Genomic DNA, 16,592 nt, shown 5'->3' on the forward strand with positions numbered 1-16,592 from the left:
ATAAACTCACAAAATTCTTTACAGGTTTCAATGGTTTTTTTATGTTAACAAAGACAATGTTTCATAAATGTACTAAACCAAGATAAGGAGTAAATCGCTGGGTGTGTATTTCGACTTGTCAGAGTTGGGGATATTGGCCATAATTTTTCTGGATCTTACCAAGATTCTTCTAATACTAGTACAAATGAGAAGAAAATTTCAGGACACCATGCTAATGGGACCAGTCAAGAATTTTACCAGCCAAGTAGGTGAGTGTGATTATGTTGGGTAGCCCTATCTCAAAGACCAAGAGTATGGGCGTGCCATTTTCCCAAAGTGGTAAACTGAGGTGGAATATGACAAAAGGAAACTGGGGAACATGGTAGATACACTGACTCTCTCCCATACTCTGGCCTTCAAGTCTCTCACTAAGAAGTTCACCAACCTAAGGGAGCATCCTCGAAGCTGAATCCATTTCCTTGGTGTAGGTGGAAGCTGGCATCATTCTCCATTACCTGGTTTCCCCATTGGACACCATCACCATTTCCAAGTTCATTTTCTGAGGCACTTTATATGGTCCACCCGGGTAATGTACTACATAATGGTCCCTGCATTATGCAAATTCCCCTGCCAACACCCCAGCCTGCTCCACCCACAGGCTCCTTGAGAAACTGGAGATCGAGATAATAAACCATGTACTTCCGTTTTCTCTTAGCTCTGAGAAGCTCCCAGACTGGGTGAGAATCAAGGGATTTTCATCTTGTGGGTAAGTAGAAACTGGCTAAGTGTTTTTTCATAGAAAATATTCCTGTGTAACCTTGGGTCTAGAAAAATGTTCTGCATTGGAAAAATTTCCAGGAGACTCATCACAGGTCCTGTGCCTTTGGGGGCATCTCTCTCAGGTCCATTTGCCCAATTCTGCTTGGGTGAGGAGTGGGCCCGAATTGCTTTAATATATACACTCCAGAGAGATTGAGGAGCTTAAAGGGCACTAAATAAGAAAGGTGCAAGACACGGTCTGAAGCAGATGCAGCAGGTAACTCATTTGTTATTAAAAATGAGAAAACAAGATCTAAAAGTATGACTTTCCTGGAGTCCCACAGTGAATTACCAAACCTTTTCACACACCACACCCCTCACCCCCATAAACACATCAGCACACTCAGTGCCAGGCGAGTGGGGAAAGGCTTGTCTATTTTATTTACGGCCAAAGGCCCTACAGCAGCGGTTCTCAACCTGTGGGTCGCGACCCCTTTGGCGGTCCAACGACACTTTCACAGGAGTCGCCTAAGACCATCCTGCATATCAGATATTTACATTACGATTCATAACAGTAGCAACATTACAGTTATGAAGTAGCAACGAAAATAATTTTATGGTTGGGTCACAACATGAGGAACTGTATTTAAAGGGCCAGAAGGTTGAGAACCACTGATCTACAGGTTGGTGTTTTTTTTTTCAGCCAACTGCTGTGACCCCATGGTAGGGTAGGGGGTTATGAAACCCATTTAGTGAGTACCAGCCAGCATTTTAGAAGGAAGGAAAGGGCTGTTGTTATAAAATATCAGAAGCTGCATATAGTTGATATCCATTTGCGCAACTTGGCTCAGTTCTCTTTCTTTCTCTGGTGCAAAATGTATTTCTTACAGTGGGTCATGGCCAAAGCTCTCCGCAAGTCAGCCCTGACACTTATGGGAAATCAGCCAGACGCAGAAAGACAAAACCCGTGAGACCTCACTGTGAACGGCAGTAGTTACACTCACAGAGTCGGAGAGTAGGATGTGGGTGCGGGCCTGGGGAGAGGGAAATACGGGAGGTAATGGTCAAAGGGTATCCAGTTTCAATGATGGAAGACGAATATGTTCTGGAGCTCTATACAGCACAGTATGCACAGCTAACACTACTGTGCTGTGTACGGAAAATCTGCTAAGAGGGTGGATCTTACTACACACACATCACAAAGGGGGCAAGGGGACACACTTTGGGAGGTTGAAACTGGGCAACCAATGGGTCTGGACTGCCTGTCACTACTTGAGTCAATTAAGCAGAGACAGGGTTGAATCATATTTGAGCGTTTATTCCAATACTGCTGGCATATGGGAGAGAGAGCAGCAGGTCATCCATGAAAACCTGCTCTGCACCCCTCCATAAGCCAAATGCTTACTAGTATACGAGGTAGAAGGACAAAGATCCCATGGGGAAGTAGGCAAAAGGTTTAAGAATAGGTATGCAAAAGGAATAAGAATGGGTATTACAGACATGGTGAAGTAGGCAAAAGGTTTAAGAATAGGTATGCAAAAGGAATAAGAATGGGTATTACAGACATGGTGAAGTAGGCAAAAGGTTTAAGAATAGGTATGCAAAAGGAATAAGAATGGGTATTACAGGTATGGGGAAGTAGGCAAAGGAATAAAAATGGGTAAAATGGTTACAGATTACAGGCAATGTGGGCAGGGGTTGCAAAGGGTGGGCGCAACAAGGTTGTTCATCTTTCCATGGTGACAGGCAGATCTCAGAAAGGGAGAATGGACAGCATTCCAAGGTAAACGCCCAGATCCTGGGACATACACCTCTCAGCCAGGTTAGAATGTGCTTTCGCTAATGAGAACAAAACAATCACGGTTAACAGATCATGATTAATATTTCTTAATAGCTATAGCTAGTCCCCACTATTCTATTTCGGCCCCTAACACGGTGATGGATATGCTTATGGCCCGATGGTAGTGACGGTTTCATAGGTGTGTACTTTTCTCCAGACTCATCGAGGTGTGTACATTGAACATGTACAGCTTTTTACATGCCAATCATTCCTCAGGAAAGTGGTTTTACAGAAAACAAAAAACATCCAAAGCAGCACTGCTAGAGGTCTAGCTGTTCCGGGAAACATTATCACCTCCTTCACATAAAATACCATTTAAACTGGTTTCAAATGAGACCTCTAAAAAGAACTGTCCTCACTGGACAGGGTGTCTTTATGCTGGGAGTTTCCACAGTGTGTTTTAGACTATGTTTTTGGAAGGAAAGAGAGACACGAACCCAAAAGGGAAACAAATGTAGGCAGAAGGGGAGGCATGTAGGAAGTGACCTAGAATAACTCCTCAAAGTTGGGTCAGAATCTGATTTTCAGTCAGAGAGTGTACCCACTGGTTCTGCATTTAAGGCAAAAGTGGATTTGAAAGACTTTAGGTGGAGCCCGTGACCTCCAGTTTGGCACAGTTCCCAATTCTCCCTCCAATGGACTCATTTATTTGTATTCCATGTTTAGCTCCTAGGAGGCATGGGGGTTTAGGGTCTTGGTGTTGGGGTTACACAACAGCTTTAGATTCAGCCTAACTTTGTCCAAGTCTCAGTTTAGCATTTTTGTAGTAGCATCACCTTGAGCAAGTGATGCAAATGATAGAACCTCGTTGAGTCTCAATTTCTTCATCTGAGAAGTGGGGATCATGAGATCTACATCAGCGGTTCTCAACCTGTGGGTTGAAACCCCTTTGGGGGTCGAACGACCCTTTCACAGGGGTCGCCTAAGACCATAGGAAAACACATAGATAATTACATATTGTTTTTGTGATTAATCACTATGCTTTAATTATGTTCAATTTGTAACAATGAGAATACATCCTGCATATCAGATATTTACATGACGATTCATAACAGTAGCAAAATTACAGTTATGAAGTAGCAACGAGAATAATTTTATGGTTGGGGGTCACCACGACATGAGGAGCTGTATTAAAGGGTCGTGGCATTAGGAAGGTTGAGAACCACTGACCTACATCATAGAATGCTGTGAGCTTTCAATGAGATGATAGTGAAACTGGACAACCAATGGATCCGGGCTGCCTGTCACTACTTGAGCAAATTAAGCAGAGCCAGGGTTCAATCCTATATGAGCATTTATTCCAATAATACTGGCATATGGGAGAGCAGCAGGCCATCCATGAGAATCTGCTCTGCACCCCCCCCAAACCAGCTGCTTATATGGGGTAGGACAAAGATTACATGGGGAAGTAGGCAAAAGGAATAAGAAAGGGTATGCAAAATGGGTATTACAGACATGGGGAAGTAGGCAATGTGGGCTGGGGCAGGACTCCATGTTTGGGCAGCAAGTTGTTAATCTGCCCATGGTAATAGGCAGCTCTCGAATGGAAATGGACCACATTCCAAGGTTGACTCCCAAGTCCCAGGGGCGCACATCTCCCTGCCAGGTTAGGATGTGCTTTCTTTTCTGAGAACAAAACAATCCAGGTTAACAGAGCAGGATTAATATTTCTTATAACTATAGCTATAACTATATTCTATTTGCCCCAAACAATAGCACCAACACTCTTAGTAAACTCTTGGCCTGCCACAGACATTTCATAAATGTTCTAAAGTTATAATGAAAGAGCTACAAGAACTATCTGCAGCAAAATTTGATTTACATGTTTGGTGTCGGTACATAATGCATGAGTAGCCTGTTCGGGAACAGCAGGAATAAGAGATTTTTCTGGGATGGGCCTTCTCAGACCACTACTTTGCTCCTGTAGGGGCCTCACATCACCACTGGGTTAGGGGGTCAGTCCTTAGCATGCAAGGTCATGGTTATAACTGGGGTCATGAGAGCTCCATGACCACCAGTGTCACTACCACCACCCTCACCATCACTATCACACCCACCTTCATCACCACCATTACTGTCATTACCAAAACCACTCCCTCCACTGTCACTACAACCATGTACACCGTTTTCACTCACCAGTACCATCATCACCACGGCAACATAAGGGCATCTAAACCTGTGGAGAATTTTTATGAGTTTATTTGAGCCAAACAGAAGGCATGCCTGGAAGCAACATCTCCAAAGAGTCAGAAAAATGCTTTCCAGAGTGGCAGTGTGCAGTTTCCTTTATATATTTGGACTTAAGGAGGGAAGGTAAGGATGATTGCATGAACATGGGAGGAAGAAAGGCAGGGAAATCTCTTGGATTACAGGATAGTTAACAAGATTATGTGCTCCCTTGAGGAAAACATTTATCCGGCCCGCCGGGTGTTTTTGCCGCCGCTGCCTGTCCTGCTTAGCAGCCGACTCGTCCCGGGCCCACAGTGCACATGTGTGGAACAGTGAGGGACAGTGAACTGGCCCCCTGTTTAAAAAGTTTGAGGACCTCTGGTCTTGGTCATTGCCAGCACCTGATAAGAGAATTGATCCACAGGGTGGCCCTGAAGGACTCCAACCTCCATGATAAAGCAGAATGGTTGTGTCAAAACAGGAATAGAGAAGGGATGGAGCTGACAAAGAAGCCGTATTTTAGGCCATTGTGTTTCCTCTCCTGTTAAACTATTCCATGATTATTAATTTCTTATTGCTAAAGTAAAGTATAAAATTTGGAATTACAGAAGTTAAACAGAAGAAATTTAAAATCACTCACAATGCCATTCTCTTATTGACATTTATAATTTCTTTACATGTGATTTTCTGTATTTTGCTCCAGTTCCTGCTGTTATCATAATGCTACGTCACGGTGGCTTTCCATGTTATTTTAATAGCCTCCTACATTATTTTATTTATAATATTGAATTATTTTCATTACACATATTTAAATGCTGCCTTTCCTTCCGCTGACACTTTATGAAACCAATTAAACTCTTTTGCTATATTTTTCCCATCGGTGCCTTTAGCATCACTTTTGGGTGACTTAACCGATTTGCAGAGCACTTATCTTTGCTAATGTGCACTGGGACTTTTATCCTAAACCTCGGCTGCCCATCAACATGACTTGATAAGAGCGCTTTTTACATATAAAAATGATATTCTCAGGGCAAACTCTGCTACATTGTGTTTTAAAGTCTTCTTTGAAAGGCTCATTCATAGAGATAGATGGCTAGTACTTCCATTATTCTCTCCTCTAGAATAACGTGACTAGGAATGCAAGTATTACAATTTCGATAATTAGATATAAATAAAAGTTTATGCACAAGTCTTCAGTTTCAACAAATGCTAGGCCATGGGGGAGGGGGGGGGAGTGACTTCCTTTTTTAAAATATGAAATACCTTCACTTGGTTCAAAATGGAAATTTTGAAAGGGCAGAATGGGAACTGTCTCCTTGCTTCTGGAGAATGCTGTTTCCCAGCCTCTCAGTTTGCAAAGGCAACAGGTGTTATGAATTTCTCAGGTAACTTCCAGGAACGTTTTATGCCAATACGAACTCATTATACGTATACGTGCATTTGAGGCACTTATTATGTTTGTGCAAAGGCCTGTATGACCCTGTGTATGCTCAAGTGCGCACACACGTAAATTGTAGAGAATAGATAACATTTGTGTAAAATAGAGATGGTTTCCCTGTGATGTAAATACATTAGAACTATATGTACATATATTTCTAATTGCATATAATGTTAGCAACTTCTTTATTATCGCCCCTATTATACAAATGTTAGCATACATATGTCTTCCCTTTGGTTATCTATCTTCTTAACAGCACACCTTTAAGACAACCTCTTCTCTCCCTTTCATTAGGGAACTTGTCAAACATATGCTAATTTAGTGACAATAACATCATGAAAACCACAGGCCCTTCCCCAGCTCTAAAAAAAAGCCCAATTTCATCTCGTGTTTGTTCCCACTCACTCCCCAAACCTCCCCAGATATCTTGACATAAATTCTGTGTTACATTATTTCACCTGCAATATTTTTAGTGCATATCTCCAAAAGATCAGTATTTAAACATAGCCCTGTTATCATATCTATAGCTTCCTTTGGAGCAGTCATCTGAGTTGACAGGTGAGGAAAGAGGGAACTTATACCTATGGAAAAGGCACAATCATTCTTTAGTGTCATTACATCTCCAGTCTTTTTAAAAAATCACTTGTTGGATTTAGGGTCCAGTAAGACACTGAAATTTGTTACGTTTTTGCCCCTTTTAATGTATGTGCACTGTTGTTTTTTTTTAAAATATATTTTATTGATTTTTTACAGAGAGGGAGAGGGACAGAGAATTAGAAACATTGATGAGAGAGAAACATCGATTCAGCTGCCTCCTGCACACTAGCTACTGGGGATGTGCCTGCAACTGAGGTACATGCCCTTGATGGGAATCAAACCTGGGACCCTTTAGTCCGCAGGCCGACGCTCTATCCACTGAGCCAAACCGGTTAGGGCTGTGCGTGCTTTTTACTGGACAGTGGGTTCTGTGAAGCTTCCCAGGCTGGATGGTTCGGGTGGCAATAGACTAGGAGTTTAAATTCCAGCAGGATTCCCAGCAGGGGTGCTTGTGTTCCTCACCTGTTGGGCTGTGAGCGGTTTCCTGTAAGCTACTCTGCCCCGATCAGCCTTGCAGGAGCCTGCCCTTGGGGTGATTTCCTACGTGTGGAGTTGTTGAGTCAAAAGATGGGCAGACAATCTAACAGGAGTGAGAAAGCTCATGTCCAAGGTGATCTGGCGGGTGGCATGGCGACAACTGTGAGCAGCACATTGACTGTTGTCCTTGTTGCTGTGGGACTGAATCCAGGAGAAGGGAAGCTGGAGACCTTACTACTGAAGCTCTGGGCATGCCATTGCAAGGCCTCCCCCAGGGCTCCCATGTATTTCTATTTTACTTATTATAATAGAGTAGTAGGTTTAAAATGTATTCATTAAAAAATAATTTTTTTTAGATTTTAGGTGACATAAAAATTTGTTATGTAGTTATTACTTTATGTACCTTTGTTTTCCTTTTACTCCCCCCCCCCCATGTCATAGAATGTCTTTTTATTTTTCAATTAATTTACATTCAATATTATTTTGTATTAGTTTCAGGTTGACTGAAAAGTAGTGTCCCCTCAATATTTCTGGTGCCCACCAGGCCCCATATATTCAGATCACAGTACCACTGACTGTATTCCCTACACTATCATCTACAAATAGTCAGTGCGCACCCGATTGGTGATGCTTAGACGTTGACGGGCAAGTAGTGTTCTAGGCGTACACTGGCCACACATGTTCTCTGCATTAAACATGCCTTTACATCATTCCTTTTGAATTTATTCAACTAACTTGTTGAAATAATTCCGATGAATTGGAATTGCTCTGGCTAAAAACACTCAATTTATATCCCGATTCAAAACTTAGCATTCCTCCTCATCATAGGTCCTTCTCATTAACCTGCTCCCAGTGTTTGAGAATTCAAACTACACAACATTGTTCAAAACTGTAGAATATTAGGTGTCAGTGTCTTTATTCTGCTCACTGATAGAGAAATTATTCATCACTGCTCAACAAAATCATTATGCTCAACACTTAATCACTTGTTTCATTTTATTTTTTCCAGTTTCCTTGCATTTTTAGTTTCTGTGACTGGTTTTTAAGAGCTTGTTTATGACTAAAGATGCTAACCATTTCTCATGCATTGCAAATGAAATACCATGTTTTTTGTTAGTATTTTACTCTGGTGTTTTACTTTTTGGTTGTATCAAACTTGTGTATTAAATATAATCATGTTCTGTGGTTTTGTTTTTTTAAAAAAAAGATGGGCAGAACTTACAGGGTTTTGGTAAACATCAGCCCTCTGGCTGCTAAACTCTGTGACCACCAGAAACTGATCTCCCCGTGGCTTACTCATTCCAGGAACCCTCGCCGCGCCACGCTCTGCTGGAGCGTCCCAGACTGTCCCTGGTGTCTCAGCGCTATGGGGGGCAGGTGCCTGCCCCTGCTCTCAGGTGAGTGGGAAAAAGAACCACCTCCCTCTTCTCCCCATGACCCCATGTCCGTCCTAGTTTCGGTTGTTTCCCCACATTTGGCACTTTCTCCAGAAATGACTGTGCGCCTGTCCTATTAGAATCTTTTGAGTCTTAGCTGGTGTTATGCAAAGAGCCGAGGCTCAGAAAACCTCAGTGCCTGGTTCTTGGATTCCCCAAAGAAGTAACCCAGAGGACGCGCTGTGAAATGTGAAAGAAATGGGTTTATTGGGACTTATATGCACAACAGTGGGGCTGATCTGAAGCTCACTGCCACACCGGCTGCCACCATGAAGTTGAACCACCAAGTCCCATCTGGGGGCGGCCGGCAGGTGCTATTGTTCCACCATCACCCGGACTTTCCCAGCACAGAAAACAGAGGCAAACAGGCACACAGAGGGAGGGGATGCACTTCTGAGCAAGCTGTGTGAGATCAAAACTGCTGGCTGTTTTCTTGACTGAGTAGCTGGCCAGGCTCCCAAGGTCTCACAGTTCTTACCGATGGCCTTCATCGTCTTCCCTCAGGGTGGAAGGGGGAGCCACAGCCTGGGAAGGGGCTCATGTTCCCCTTTCCCATACATCCCAACCCAACATGGGTACCTTCCCTCTCCACTCCCCTACAATCTGCCCGTTCTATCTTCCGCACATACCCTGGGGAGGGAGGAGGAGACATCACATTCATATTTTACAGCAACAATATAACATAACAGTAAAGGAATAACAGACTTACACATACTAGTATCAGTGTATAAAGCAGATCCCCAGGCCCAAGACAACTTTCCAAATCATGCTGAGACAGGACCATTCTGTCGGGTTCACTGGATTTGTTTCCAAGGCAGCCCAGAGGGGGACCCAACAGCCTGAAACATTGGACCCGGGGACCCCTTCATCAGCCCACCTTGCAGAGCTGTTAGCCTGCACTGAATTCAGGAGAATAAGGCAAATGTTCAGTAGACACCAACAGAACCACATCGGTACCAGTGGGTAGTACACAGGCCATCGCTCTATCCTGTGTAAGAACAGTGGCTCGTTCAGGTGTCTCCCTGGCCTCCTGTACCATCCCTTTGACTGGCAATGTCCCCTGGCCTGGAATGCTAGCTGAGAGAGGAGGAATACACATCTGCCAGCTGGAATAGCAGTCAGTCACTTACTAGTTATGGGCAAGACCCTCCCCCAAGGGGCTAGGAGAGCGCACCAGCGGGTACCAGTTTGCGTTTCCCAGGGCCAGGCTAATACACTAGCACTAGGGTTATGTCCTGGGGTGCTGGCAGCAACAGGCTCTTCTCCGCTCCCCAACAAGGTTTTGTCTCAGCATCCTGTTCGTTGTTCGAATCTGCGCTCTCGGTGGGCCACCCACCTTTGCTGCTGCATCTGGAACGCTGCAGGTTGATCTGGTCGGGGCTTTTCATTCCTGGTTAGTAGTAAGTCAGAGTCATGGGGTCCATCCTGGTAACGACCCGTCCTCAGTTTTCAGGGCATTTTCCAGAGTTCGTTATAGCGTTCTACCAGCCCAGCTCCTGCTGGACTGCAAGGGCGGCGCAGTCGCCGTTCAGTGCTGTGGCTCTCAGCTCAGTCTTGCACGTGACGTCCGGTCATTGCCAGCAAGGGACACGGATGCTGCTCGGCACCACAGAACAGCCTTGACAAGCTGCAATGTCAGTCATTTCCAGTGGGAGGCCCCAGGCTTCAGCTGTTGCTCACAGGGTTTTTTGACCGGTATGTGTCATTTTCCTGTGTAGCCAGGTCTTCTGCTGGGGCCTCTGCTGGGAGCAAGTGCATTCGCTTCACCATTCCCTGGACATATAATGATGGATGTCCTGTGACACGATATACGTCAGCCCACATGGTTTGTCCCCACGGGGGTCTGTTGCTGATAGTCCAGTCCTGAGCATGCCACTCAGGGGGCTGTCCTTTGCATGGGGCGTCAGGTGGCACTGGAACCACACCTGCCCTCACCGGCGAAGGGCCAATAGGCTCTCCTTTGAGTGTCTTTTCAGCCTCTCCTTCTGACACCAAGGTGACTGGCCCCAACAGCGCCTGCCATTCCTGGCTAAGTGGGGACGTTGAATGGACCTGTCTCTGCCGCAGGTAAACACTCCATCTCATTAACGCCTGTGTCTGTGCTGCGCCCGATTTTCAGGGTGTGAGACACGTTATGCAGCCACCCCATGATGGGATAGGTGGTCCGCACCGTTACAGCAAAGCTTCCAGGCATAGGCTGTTGCCTGCAGGGGGTGGTAGGTGGCACTGAGCTGTTTCTCTATTAGGCTGTATCTTTCTTCAGCCCCTTTCCACACCTGGGACCAAAATCCTTTTGGGAGGCGGAGTCTCCCCTGTCGCTGCCAGAGACCCCATGACACCCCCTCCTGGGTTACATGTGCATCCAATTTGCCAGGTAGGGCTGGATCATAGATACCAAACGCCTATACCTGTTTACCTGCTCTTTTGCCTCAAAAGCCCGCTGGTGCTTATCCTGCCCATCCCACCATTGTCCTCTCCTTATAAGAGCATACAAAGGTTGCAGGTGCACTATTCTACAACACATCCTCTGAACACTGTTGCCATGACAATTAAGTAATACTCACTTATTAAGAGTTTCAGAATTCTAGAGGGATCAGGTAAGAAAACATACAAATGCCTTGTATTGCTTATAAAGGTGTAATTTACCAAACTGCTCTAAGGAAAAAACAAGGGTGCTTATATCTGGAAAACAAAGCATTTTTTTAAAAAATCAGCATTTTTAACAAAGTCATAAAACAATAATTATTCTCAGTTCATTCAGGCCTATATAATCAATTCTTCTTTATCCAGATCATGTCAGTTTTTCCATAAATCCTGATCTTGCAAATTTATTCTCAGAAAACTCTATTTTAGAATAAGTCACAGTTTTTTTCCATGGATCGTTAAGATGAAATCTCTTTGCAAATGCATCAGGGTAAAACAGTGACTGAGAATGACAAAACTTAAAATGGCATAGTTATATCTGATTAAAATGCAATTGACAAAGAACTCTGCTTTTCTGTAAGATGTAACATCCCAAAATAACAATTTGAATGTAAAAGTGTGCCATATTCTCCCAACCCCCCCCCCCCCCCAATACCCCCATCCCGCATGCTGCTCCGGCACAGGGCTGGGGGGCAGCCCTGATCCCTCAAGTCCCGGGACCACAGCAGCCTCTGAGTCTCCAAAAGGAAGACTCAAGGTGTTCAAAAGACTAATTTAAAATTGCTCCTTCATTTTGCCAGTGGCACTTCCACGCCACTGTTACCAGGACTGAAAGCGGTCCTGCTGGCGTTTTCTGGATCTCCCCAGAAAGCTCACGTGGTGGTCCCCTCATACCACAGGGAGCTCCTTGTCCAAAGTGGGGTTCCCCACACTACATTTCACACTGCCTCCCATCCACCCTCTTCACCTGCCTTTAGCTCTACAGGAATTTCTCTGGAATCCAACCTGCCCACTAAGCCAGTTGTTATGCAAAGTGCTGAGGGCGAGATCCGAGAAAACCTTGCCTTTGGTTCTTGGATTCCCCCCAAAATAACCAGAGGACTGGCTGTGAAAGACGTGGGCTTATTATGACTTATGCCATGGCCAGTGCTATTGTTTCACACCACTCAGACTCTCCCAACACAAGGTTTTATGGAAAAACAGGACCTGCAGGGGGTGGGGATGTGCTAATGCCCACCGCCCCCACCAGCTGCGTGTGCTCAAAACTGCTAGCTGTTTTCTTTGAGATGCTGGCCAGGCTCCCAAGGTCTTACAGTTCATAGTCTTCCCACAGGATGGGAGGAGCTAGAACATGGAAGGGGCCCAATTTCTCATTTACCGCTCCCTTGCTCAACCCCAAACCAGAATTGAGACAATGATTGGGCCTAAGCAGATCCCAGGTGGCACAGGGAGGGAGTGGAGTGTCAGAGAGGGGAGAGGTGGGACTGAAGAGCATGTTAATGAGGGGTTACTGCTGGGGTAACCACCACTCAGTCCTGCTGGGGACCCTTCAGGAGGCTTTGTGTAATGTGCCTTTGAAGGGCAAGAAGTCTGAGCTATCTATTCTTCAGTCCTCATCTGAAACCGCAAAAAATGACCCGTGTCTCATCCTGTGGGTGGACAGTCAAGGGTGTAACTAGAGCTCTAAGAGGACACGGGCCAGAGTCTGTTTTGTTCCATAGGCAGGGATAGGCCCAAGGGTTGTTTTCTGCAGCTGCAAATGAAGATATATCCTTCAGAGGCACATTGCATTAAAGAGTTAGATGCTGCTGGAGCAAAGGCAGTCTTTACTAGCCAGTCCGGACAGTCTCCAGCAAGGTTTTCCTGAAAGTAGTCCCAATATTTTAAAGGAGATGTGGGCCCTGGTTGGTGTTGCTCAGTGGTTAGAGTGTTGGCCTGGGCACTGAAGGGTTTCGGGTTGGATTCCTGGTCAAGGATATGTATGTGGGTGCGGGAGGCAACCAATTGATGTGTCTCTCTCACATCGATGTTTCTCTGTCCTCCTGTCTCCCTTTCCTCCCTTTTCCTCTCCCCCTCCCTTCCACTGTCTCTAAAAACCAATGGGAAAAATATCCCTGGTGAAAATTAACAAAAATAAAAATAAATCAAGGGAGATGTGGGGGTTCACAACTGTTGGGATCTCCAGGAAACCAAGTATTTGTAGTGCTGCAAGAGAGTGGTGAATTCCTTTCCTTAGGAACATGGAGGCTATTATTTCCACTGTTCAGTAATGTTTATAGGTTTGCTAACACAAGGAGGGGGTTGTGAAGGAGAGTGGCTTTTGCTATTCGCACTGGAAGCTAAGCTGATGGGTATATGGTAGGAGCTCCCAAGCTTTGCTGCCTTAACAGTACAGGGTGGGATGGAGGAAAAAAATCTCAACAGGAAAAATTGAGGGTCACTATGGTCTAAGCCAGTAGTAGGCTTAGAATGACAAGTCCAACCAGGTGACAGATAAGCCAAAGAAGCCGTAACTTGGGAGAAGCCTATCAAGGCATTATTTGTCCAGGCAGATGCCCGCAGAGCTGGAGAGCATAATAGGAAGGGAGCCCTGACCAGTTTGGCTCAGTGGACAGAGCGTCGGCCTGAGGACTCAAGGGTCCCAGATTCGATTCTGGTTAAGGGCATGTACCTTGGTTGCTGGCACATCCCCAGTGGGGAGTGTGCAGGAGGCAGCTGATCGATGTTTCTCTCTCATTGATGTTTCTAACTCTCTATCCCTCTCCCTTTCTCTCTGTAAAAAAAAAATCAATAAAATATATATATATTTTTTTTTTTTAAAAAAGAAAGAAATAGGAAGGGTGACATTGTTACCTAGCTTTAGCCAAGGTCTGTCACTGGAAAAGGCATGTCAGATCCCCTTCAGGAATGCAAATCACTTCTCTGAACTGGAGTTTGGTGTATCCAGGCTTTCACTCCTGCGAGCTACAGCCGTCCACTGGTTGTTGTTCTGGTCCTTGGGTCCTCTAAGTCTTCAATCTGTCCCCAGCTAGAAGCGGAGAAGGGGGGGGAGGGGGCGGAGGCAGAGGTTCCTCTGTGGGAAAATAAGAGCTGGAAAGAACAAACTTAGGCAAGGTTAGCAAAACTAGCCCTACGTGTTAAACAGTGTCTAATTTCTGTATCCGTTCTAAGCCAGTGGGGGGAGTCCCTAGAACAGAGGTTCGGGTTTCCCATATACAATTTCAAAATGGTTCAGTTTGAGCCCACATCTAGGGGCTACCCTGATCCCGAATAGGCAATAGGAGGCACCTGGTCTCGTTGCAAATGTGCCTCCTGACAGCTTTGCCCAAGTTTTCTCCAAGGTGTGGCTCATGTCTGTTTCCCAGTTCCAGTAGACAGGGGTTCAGGACCCCTGTACTCTCCATCAGACCTGCAGTGCTTGACTGACTTTCTAGGTGACTTCAGATATAAATGATGGCTGTTCTGAATACTGTTAGGGAGTCCGAATCTGGGAATTAATTCCTTGAGTTTTCACCACTTCAGTCACCTTTTCAGTTCGAGTCAGGTATGCCTCAACCCATCCGGAAAAGTTTTCTACAATAACCATCAAGTATTTGAAATTCCCGGTGGTTTTAGGCAAATTGGTAAAGTCAATCTGACAATCTTCGAATGGGGCATGTTCCTTTGTATTGTTCCCCCTTCTCGGCTGGGTTGCGTTCTATCTTGGGGTTATTTCTAGCATCTAATTAGCAACCCTGAGTTATTTTTTGAATAGTCTTCTGCAAACTGGGTCCCTTTAAGTAAGGCCAGATTAAATCAGCCAGTGCATCCCACCCATAGTGCATTCCTTCATGCAGATGTCTCAGGACTGGGTATACCAGAGCTTTGGGCATCGCTTCTCCATCAACAGCTAGTGTCAGTGTTAGCAAACCCCCACTCATGGCCTATTCTTTGCCTGGCCCTGTGTAAGGAGGAGGTTTCAATTCTGTCAAGTCTAAGTGGGGTGTTAGAGCCCCAATTAAGGGAGTCTCTGGGGGCTGCTTGCTTTGCTGCTTTCTTGGCTTTTAGATTCCCTCTAGTTACCTGGGAATTGTCCTTCTGATGCCCTGGGCAATGCATAATGGCGGCTTTGAGTAGGCAGAGTAGGCAAATTACCGCCTTAAGTAAGGTTAGAGCCTCTTTTGGATATTTAATGTCTGTTCTCCAAAGTTAGAAATCCTCTTTCTTTCCATATTGCCCCATGAGCACGTATGGCATGAAAATAAGTTTAGAGTCAGTACATATACTGAGCCGTCTGTCCCGAGACAGTTCCAGCGCCCTGGTGAGGGCACTCACCTCAGCTTTTTGTGCTGAGGTGCCTGTGAGTGGGCATGTGCCTCCATTACCTTGCCATTGGTCACCACCGCATACCCGGCTTTTCTTTATTTTCCATGAAGCTGCTTCCATCAGCGTGTAAGTCCCAGCAGCTGATCTGACAAGTCTGGTCACCTGGGGTAAACCTGGTCAATAATTTCTAAACAGTTATATGGAGGTCCCAGCCTGCCTTCACAGTTGGGAGTGGCTGGGTCCTACAGAGTAACATTTGGTGTCTGCAAGGCGACATTTGGGTTCTCTAACAGGATGGCCTGGTTTGTGCCCATTCATCCAGCCTTTAACCAGGAGCCCCCTTTCTGCTCTAGCAGGGTTAGCACCTGGTGGGGCGTGAACTCTGTGATGGTCGGTCCTAGGGTAAACCCTTCTGCTCCCTGAAGGACATTTCAGGCTGCCGCTGCCGCCCTGAGGCAGGGAGGCCATCCTTGGGTGGTATGATCTGATTTCTTAGAGAAACACGCATTCGGCTTTGGGGAGTTCGGGGAGTTTCCCACTATCTGGACAAGCGCTCAGAGTCCAATGCCCCGCCCTTCTTTTTTTCTTTTCTTTTCTTTTTTTTCTGCCCTTCATGTATATAAACTTGAAAGCCTGCTGAGGGTCAGGCAATCCTAATGCAGGGGCTGAGGTTAATTTTCCCTTTGGTGTCTCAAAAGCCCTCTGACATCCTGTGTCCAATTCCAGGGGTGGGCTATGTCAAGCCCTTTCTAAGAATCATAGAGTGGCTTAGCTATTGGCCCAAAGTTAAGAATCTACATGTGACAGAATCCTGCCATTCCAAGAAGCTCTCAGAGTTGTCTCTGGTTCTCAGGAGGCTTAGGGGCAGCAATGGCTTCTTTTTTGGTCTGCCATAAGACTTCTCTTCCCTATTTTTTTTTTTTCCAACAAAGATTCCCCAAAGACTTACTTACTTACTTACTTACTTATTTATTATTTTTGTTACTCCTCACCCGAGGATATTTTTTCATTGATTTTTTTAGAGAGATTGGGAGAGGGAAAGACAGAGAGAAATATCAATGTGAGAGCAACACATCGATTGATTGCCTCCTGCACGTACCCCAACCAGGCCTGGGCAGGGGAGGATCCTGCAACTGAGGTACGTGCCCTTGACCGGAATTGAACCCAG

General features: G+C 45.4%; 1 protein-coding gene across 1 annotated transcript in view; it reads left to right on the forward strand.

Annotated features, from left to right (window-relative positions):
• The first annotated feature begins 695 nt into the window (after positions 1-695).
• Positions 696-16,592, forward strand: part of LOC118658270 (putative adhesion G protein-coupled receptor E4P) — a 57,052-nt gene continuing 41,155 nt past the window's right edge. The window contains exons 1-2 of the mRNA XM_036313536.1: positions 696-745; positions 8,565-8,656. Coding sequence (XP_036169429.1) covers positions 8,626-8,656 — 31 coding nt within the window. The 5' untranslated portion in view covers positions 696-745; positions 8,565-8,625. The remainder of the gene's footprint in view (positions 746-8,564; positions 8,657-16,592) is intronic.

The sequence above is a fragment of the Myotis myotis genome, unplaced genomic scaffold, assembly GCF_014108235.1.
Source record: "Myotis myotis isolate mMyoMyo1 unplaced genomic scaffold, mMyoMyo1.p scaffold_m19_p_6, whole genome shotgun sequence".
NCBI lineage: Eukaryota > Metazoa > Chordata > Mammalia > Chiroptera > Vespertilionidae > Myotis > Myotis myotis.